Source organism: Monopterus albus, unplaced genomic scaffold (genome assembly GCF_001952655.1).
Source record: "Monopterus albus unplaced genomic scaffold, M_albus_1.0 scaffold13.1, whole genome shotgun sequence".
In the NCBI taxonomy this organism is placed as follows: Eukaryota; Metazoa; Chordata; class Actinopteri; order Synbranchiformes; family Synbranchidae; genus Monopterus; species Monopterus albus.
Genome location: NW_018127893.1, coordinates 346,181 through 354,761, shown reverse-complemented (window position 1 = coordinate 354,761; position 8,581 = coordinate 346,181). Strand labels below are relative to the sequence as shown.

Below are 8,581 nucleotides of genomic sequence, written 5' to 3'. Positions count from 1 at the left end.
CCTCTGTAGCTGCAGCGCCCAAGTCCAGCTGACCGGCCAACCCACCGGTCCCACTCCCACCCTCCTCATCTCCCAGAGCTTTAAGGAGGCGTTGGGATGTGTGCCTTTTCAAGAAAACCTGATGTTTTTACATTTAAATTGTTACCGGATTCTAAATACTTCTTCCTTGTGCCAACAGGGCTTTGTTGTCCAATTCATTAGAGAGATTCCTGAGTCCACTGGCCACGCTGGAGTCCTCTCATTTCTGGTATCTAATATCATTACTTTCACTGTAAATATGTCACTCAGCTCAGGCTGAGAGGGGGAGGGGGGAGCATGTTGTCCCTCTCCAGGCCAAATGGGGATGCAGAGTATATTGACACTCTCTGGATGTTCTGCAGCTGCAGAGGTATTTGGGTTCATACTTGTTAGCGCTGAGGCCGGCTTTTAAGGGACTGACAATGAATTTAGAGTAAGAAAAGCATGTAGCATTTAGACTTATTCTGTTTTAAAACCTGGCCTCTTCTGTTTATATTTATTCATCTGCACTGCATTTAAATGTTTGTGCAAAAAATATAGGTTAACTTTTTCTCAAATATCATTGCAGAGTATTCTATATTATTTCTGACACTAATGGTCAGTTTTGGAACATTTGACTTACTCTGTCTTGAGATCCCATCTGATGTTTTGCCTCTGCACATCTCATTGATTAGCTACCAGGCCTCTTTGGCTATTTCACAGTGTTCACCTGCACAGAAACCACCAACCATCATAGCATGCGTCCCTCCTGATTTCTTGACTATGGTAACCTTGGACGCCTCCACCGCAGAGCGAGAATCTGTTTAAAAATAACCAGGTCCATTAGTCTAGAAGGATAATGCTAGCCTATGTGGGCTCTCATGCCCTTGTGGCAGCAGAGTGCTATCACCGACACAGTGCGTCAGCACTTCTTCCTGTTGCTCCAACACTGAAGGGCTCCTCTTCATTTATACACATGCATGCACGTCCGCATACGCTCACATACCACAAAACACAGAAGCTGAGAAAAATAACTGAGTCAAGTAAAGGGATGTTACAGTAACAGAGTAATACACTTGACAAAATATAAAAATATATAAACTGCAGTGGACTGGAAATGTAGTTACAAGAAAATAACAAACTGAAAATGCTAAAAGTAAAGTTTTCTGAGTTTGCCAAGTTTGTCATGTTTCATATGGTTGTACCCGTTAGTGTTTGTGTGACATCGTGCCCAAAGCTCACAACAGTTCTGGGACTCTTTGAACCAAATTCTGGGTCCCCAAATTCATATAGTACTTGCTAACAAAATATGATGTAAGTTGGGTGTTTATCAGTGAAGGCTATTGGTATTGAGTGGCCAGGTGTTTGAAGGTTATGTTTCAGAGCAGTAATTGAAATGCAAAATAGCATTAGGATCGATGGTTAGCTTTGTTTATTTATGAAATCAATATTGAAACCATCCGTCACAGCAGCAACTCTGATTCCCTCTGACAGCTTCACCAGGTCTTCTCTGCATGGCCTGCAGAGACCCGTCACAGCTTTTACACTAAGCACTAATTTTTGTTATCACTCCTTCTCTTTAGAAAGCTGTGATTAAAGACTGATGCAACGTGCACACTTACTGTAGCAGTGTTACTAGAAACACACAGAGAGACAGAGAGCATTACTATCACTTATCACTGATTTGCCCAGGGGAGGTAGATGTGACCAGTAACCAGCCACTAATCCGGCAGGACAGTGCAAAAAAAAAAGTCAGCTGTTTTAAATAGGTGAAACACTAAATTATATTGGAAAACATTGAACTACACTATTTTTGTTTTGTTTAACCTGAAGTTGCTCCCATCTTAATCTGAATTGGGTTTCCTGTGCTGTTTTCACTTCCCTGGTTGTGGACCTCTACGTTGCTGTTCTCGTTCCTTTTCAGTGATAAAATAAGACTGAAAGTGAAATGATATTGAAATAGCAATTCAGCGTGATTATCAAACAGGTTCTGACCCTTACTTCAGACGTTTTTCATTAGAGGTTACTTGTCTTATGTGTCAAAGAACAAATTTTTCACAACTTTACACTTGTACTATCAGCCCAGTGTGTGTATGTGTGTATGCATGCATCTTGTGTGTGTTGATCACAAAACATGTTTACATTAAAATGCCTCCTTAGGAGACCACTCCTTCAGCACTAAGTGCAGTCAACTGGTCACAGTGATTGGCTGGTTGTTGAACCTGCCGCTTGGAAAGTCCCTTCCTCCCAGTATGTCTGGTGAATACTGAAATGTATGTTTACACTGCCCCATGAAGGAGACACATTCATTTAGGATATATCCCCAAAGTTTAATTATTCCTGAATGGTGTGGTGGACAGTACCATATAAATCAGTTAGGCCCACCCGCCTTTTTATTACAAGCACTATTTATGGGGAATGTGTGGCAGCTGGTAGAGATGAGCCTGTAAAAAGCTAGAGGCTATTGCTGTGACTCTGCTGGCTTCTCTGACATGCAGTCACAGCAATAGTTTTTGAGCAATGTCACTTCATTTTGAAGTTGTCTGCTTAAAACATTTTAAATATGAGAATTTGAAAATTAAATCCTACCAGTGTGGCATGATTACCCACTGACTGTGTACCTGGACACCTGATAAACTTAGTAATGTTGGCCTGTTAATTTTGCCTTCTGTATTTTTTTGTATGTGTGTGCGTTTACTTGCATGTGGGTTTGTCTTCTTTTGACAAACAGGATAATTTATGGTGGAGGAAGGATGGGCTCTTTGTTTTAAGCAGGTAGAGTTCCCCCCTAAACAAGAACGGCCTATCAGAAGAAGATTAATGAAGTAATTTCATGCATGGCTCTATGCCTCCGTCCCCCTGTACGCACAGTCACTGTGTCTAAACTTGTGATTTACACTGGACTGCGTTAAATAGCCTCAACCTTTTATAATAACATTTCTTTCTGTGATACACACACACACACACACAAAACATGCAACACAATCAGGAATACCCTTCACCTTTCTGATAAAATTAATTGATCTCTTGGCATTTTTTTTATTTTGGCAGTTAATTCTCCAAATATCTTGAGAAACAACTCAGTAAATGTGTGACTTTAACTTTTTTTTTTTGTACTCAGGTTTCCATTATTCAGAATTTGTAAATCCCCTTTTCTCATAAGGAACCCTGCTGAGATTCTGTGAGAGCTGTCCTGCTGTTGATATCTGCTGGCTTTCCACATAATTCATGGCAGTTAAACAAAAACTAGCCTGAAAAGGCTTTTGTGGCATAAAACAGAATTTTTATGACTTCTTCCTACAATATTAGTCTGGTCAGGTCATTTAATATGTGGGAGCAGATTGTGCACATTTAGGTTTTTTTTTTAGCTCCAGTTATTTATTTGCTTGCCTCTGTCCATCCAACCATGTGCTGCTTATCCTATAGAGGGTCGTGGAGGGATGGGAACCAATCCTAGCCAACACTGGGAGAGAGGCGAGGTACAGTACACCCTGGACAGGTCACCAGTCTATCACAGGACTCACACATAGAAACAAACAACGATTCACACTCACATCTGCAGGCAGTTTAGAATTTCTTTTTAACAAACTAGCCTAAAATGTGGGTTTAATCTTGACTAGACAAATATCTATTTGTTTACATTAACTTCAGATTTTTACAGTTTCTACAGGAAAACCCTGGTTGGCTATACAGTCGCAAGACAACAAAGATATTAAAATAATATCTTGCATAACATATCTGTGAAACATCTTATCATTTGTGTAGCTGAACTAATTTTACAAAAGACTAAACTCAAACATTTACTGTTTTAATGTGCTACATTACTGAGTGTTTTACATGGTTTCAGTTCATACAGTTCTGTTGCCAAGCAAGAAGAAAACAGTGCATAACAACTTTGTTCCTTCATTTAACTGTTATTATAGAGTCAAAGAGCTGAGCTGTGAAAAAGCAGAGCATTTAGAGCTCTACACCTGTAGTAAAAGACGGATGCCCCCGTGCCTTCAAGAGAATGTATTGTGATACTAGCACCAGTGTATCAGTAGCATATCACACAACACCAGGTTGTGTCTGATGTAATTTCACATACCAGTTTCCTTGTGAATGGAGACTGTGAATACACAAGACGTAACCATCAGAAGCTGTTTTTAAGAGCCATTATAGCCAGTGGTAGGCTATAATTACTTTTTCTAGTTATCATGAACCATTGTAAATGTATGTTAAATTATACCATGGCCATGCTACATAATGGATGTAATGGAAACTAATCTTTTTTAATGAAAAGGCAGTATTAGAAATTTGATCCCAAATGTACTGCACAACAGACTAGACTTATCACGGCGCTTCCTTTTTACATACAGTATGATGAGCCGTCCAGTTCTTCAGGGAGATTCCCCACTGGGTCTACATGGAAGATTAACTCTTTGCTCTCTGTAGTAGGAAGTTTAGACAACCGACAAGCTTCTCAGGTCCCCCATTGACAGCAGCTCTATCATTTGCCTCTCTCAACATCCTGAACTCAGCCCCTTATAAGAACTAGATCTGCCCAGTGCGGCCCAGACAGTTTACGTCAGACAAACAGCGGTGCATGTATCACCAGAGGCCCTCTCTTTCCTGCCAGTACCATCTCTAGAACAGGAAGAAGTGGGAGGAGGGGATCAATAGATGTGATCTGCTTCTTGGCCAGCACTATCTTGTGGTGCTGCTGGAGCATGGGGCTCATGTTGTCATTGTGGAGTGAGCTCATGGCTTTATAAAGAGTCCAGTGACATCGCTGTGGAGCAGCTAAATATAATCCTCTGCTGGAGACTGAAAAACTTAATTGCCCAGGCCACAGAGCAGCATAGTGCCCCCAGGAGTAACCCTGCATGAGCCCCTAGCCTACAGACTATTGATCCAGGGCCCTCACTCTCCATTGGTACAATGAACACTGCTCACTCTCTCTCTTCTCTCTCTTTCCTTCATGTATCTGTACTCTCTCTTTTCATCTGTTCCTGTTATTCTGTCTCCTCACTTCCCTTTTGTTTGCTTGTATAGATCTGCACATCATAAATCTCTGTCAGTTTCTCCTGAGTGTCTGGCATATCCTGGCTCTTCCCCTCCCGTCAGGTCCACCCCCTTCGTTTTCTCCTTTCTCTGCCAGAGCAGGACTAATGAATGAGAAACTCCAAAATTAGGGGCCTCTCCCTTGTAGATTAGAATGGGTCCCTATGGAGCGCCGGGCTTGCCTCCAACCAAACCTCAGCCGTCAACCAACCTCCCCACCCAACCATATTTCCATCTTTCATATTCTGTCTGCATCACAAACATACACAGACCTATGAGCACACAAGTTTAAGCAACACTGGTACAGAAACACACACTCATGCACATTGCCCCAAAAATCTCTGGGCCCTCTAATGCTCATTTACTTGAAACCATTTAGACAGAGAGGCATCCTCTGTATTTCAGCTGACTGGGCTTAGGAATCTCCAGTCTCTTCCCATTTCTTCCCTTTCTCTTCCTGAGCCCCAGTCCTTTTTTTTTATTTACGAGAACACACACCGAACACCTTTGGTGGCATACACACTACTGTATGTATTTCTGCAACTGTAGTTGGGCTGTGCAGATTTTCAGCATGGTCTCTAGTCTCTCAAAAATGAGTCCCTGGCTGTGTGTCGGAGCGGTAAGAGGTGGCAGTGGCCCCTGGAGGAGAGGTCAGCACAGCAGCTGCCAGCGGGTTCTGGCTGTGGCGAGGAGGCTGAGCTGGGCTGAGAGGAGGTCTGTCAGGAGCTAATTGAGTTCGTCCTACCAGCGATGACTCTGGGGCCAGTGGCTTATCAGGCCACATCGCCCAGGGCCCTCCAGACAGATCTGCCCCTACTGGGGCATCCGATATCACCATCACCCTGCTTGCAGATGTCAACCCCACACGCACCCTTTCCCTGCCATTTGCCCATTCTGGTCAGATAGCAGGGATGTGTCACTGTGGGATGGGGTTAGCAAATGTTATAAAGTGGTGTTTTTTTTTGTTTTTTTTTGGCATCTAATGGCCTTGAGAGTGAAAAGGACATCAGTAATTTACTCACTGTATGAGCTGAGCCTCAAGCACAAGTTTGTGCTGTGATTTACACATGAAACAGGGAGAGAGCTGTAGACACCCAGGAAACAGCAGAGGGTGTCAGTATCCTCTTTAGGTGAGCAGGAAACTCTCAGCTGTAATACTTACAAATTGGCTCAATTAGATGCTGAATGTTCTTTGTCATCCAGTGTTCAGAGTTTCGCTTGCAGGCAAGGGAAGTGTTGAGACGTGAGAGAAGGAGCGCTCCTCAGTTCTCCTCTCGAAAGTCGAGCGACAGTGAGTGTGACACGAGCTGCCAGATCATTAGGGCAGCTAATCCTGGTCACAGCAGCACCAATGGAATGATATTAGAGATCTGAAATGCTGTTAGGAGGGCCAGGTGGAATCAGATTTAAACCGAACTGCGCAGTGTGCATTTGCGGGCTCATAACCCGCTACTCAGCATGAATTTTGATCTGTACAAAGGGAACAAAAGGAAGAAGAACAGAGAGAGAAAGGGAGAGATACTAAATCTTAGACAAGTGCTGCTCCTCTGGGCAGCCAGGCAGCAGAATTTGAAATGTTTTTACCTTGAGGAAGGAAGGAAGACAGAACTATAGATTTTACAGCATCAAGTCTCAGATAGTGCAACAGACCCTTTCCTGTCTGCTCTATCTCTGTAGCACACAGGCTAATTAGCACCTGCCCCACATAGTGAATTATTTATTAGAACTATTGCTACTGTCAAACAATTTAATGTTCATAATTCATTTTACCATACAGTAGTATTTATAGATTTAAATTGGACCTGTCCCATTAGAGATTACGAATATTTATAGAAATATTTTAGACTGTTTGATTAATATGCCAGGTTCAAGTGGTTAGTATTCCCTCAGTATCATTAATCAATATATGCAGGCTTGTTAAAAACATAAGCATAGCAGTGGTATAATGTGTCATAGCAGAATGAGTTAAGGGGGTTCTAGCCAGCACATTTATTATAAATGACCACACTGAGCTGGAGGGGAAACAGTTAAGACACTTATGCAATTATGCTAAGTGTCACCCTGAAGGTGGCCTTTGAACCTGGGTTAAGCTTACTCTGAATTTGCGAAATAAAAGCTAAATGGAGCCATCTTGCGCTCTCGTGTTTTAATATATAGCCTTTAATAAGCCAAGTGCAGGTGCTCTATTGCACAGGTGCACATATCCATCTGAAACAGAGCACATAAAGCAGATGAACACAGAGCCGTGCATTAATTTATGGGGATGCAGTCTGCATTCATTATCAAGAGCAGCAAGTTCTTTTTTAGAGAGGCATGAAATGGAATCACTTTTTCAATTTCAGTCTGCAAGGGTGTTTAAGAGTAAAAAAAAAAACACCAAATCTGAATAAGCTCCCACAGTGGCATTGCTAATATGAAAACATTTTATGACTTGTTTAAATTAAGAATAACTGACGGAAAACTGCGCTGGACTGTGTTTTCTCTAGCAGAGTGGTGGTTGTGTATCAGTTTTATATAGCATAGGCTTTATATTTCAAGAATTGCAGGAGTGCTCAGGCAAAGGGCTTATTCCACAAGGTCAATGGTTTTAACAGGGGGCATTTTTTATTATTTATTTTAGCAGTTAACCTTTTTGTGAATTTCCTGAAGTGCTAGGCACCTGGAGCGCCAATGAATATACATGACAGTAGGGAAGGAATCCCGGGAATGAGATTTAATTTGACACACTGACCCCCATCTCCATGGGCCCAGGAAGCCAGGGTGAGAAAATAAGGTTGACCCACCGACCCCTAGGCCTGAACCCCTCCATCACCTACCCTCACAATTAAATCAGCCTCAGAGAGCAAGAGGCAGTCCGGCCGACTGATATCAAATCAAATCTTTCAGTTCGGTTTCTCTGTTGTCACAATTTTCAAAAATTCTGGAAAAATTCTTTAATAACAGATTAAATACATTTATTGACAAACATAAAATCCTCTCTGATTGCCAATACAGTTTTAGGTCGAACCGATCGACATCTTTGGCCATTACCGACCTGAAGGAGGACATTACAAGTGCTATGGATGAGAAGAAATACACGATAGGAATATTTATTGACCTAAAAAAAGCATTTGACACAATCAATCATGAATTATTAATGGACAAGTTAGAAAAATATGGGATCAGAGGAATGGTTCTGAAATGGATTAGAAGTTATTTGACACAGAGGCGTCAATTTGTGAAGTTGGGTGAATACCAATCGAGTGAGCTGGATATTAGTATGTGGAGTGCCTCAGGGTTCTGTTTTGGGACCTAAATTATTTATACTATACATTAATGATATATGCAAGGTTTCTGATTTAGTGAAAGGGGTTTGGTTTGCTGATGACACTACCATATGGGCATCGGGTGAAAACCTACAGCAACTCTCTGGACGGGTTTCACAGGAACTTGAGAAGATAAAGAAATGGTGTGATAGTAATATACTATCTCTGAATATGGATAAAACTAAATTTATGGTATTTAGGAATCGTAGACTAGATAACGAACTGCAAGTGAAAAT

General features: G+C 41.7%; 1 protein-coding gene across 6 annotated transcripts in view; it reads left to right on the top strand.

Moving 5' to 3' along the window:
* The window catches only part of esrrb (estrogen-related receptor beta), a 46,258-nt gene that overhangs the window by 7,076 nt on the left and 30,601 nt on the right, over window positions 1-8,581 (top strand). For 3 of the 6 annotated variants that reach the window (XM_020591027.1, XM_020591025.1, XM_020591024.1), the window contains exon 2: window positions 179-247. The exons of the other annotated variants lie outside the window; for them this stretch is intronic. In XM_020591027.1, the coding sequence (XP_020446683.1) occupies window positions 179-247 (69 nt within the window). The remainder of the gene's footprint in view (window positions 1-178; window positions 248-8,581) is intronic. 6 annotated transcript variants of the gene reach the window in all.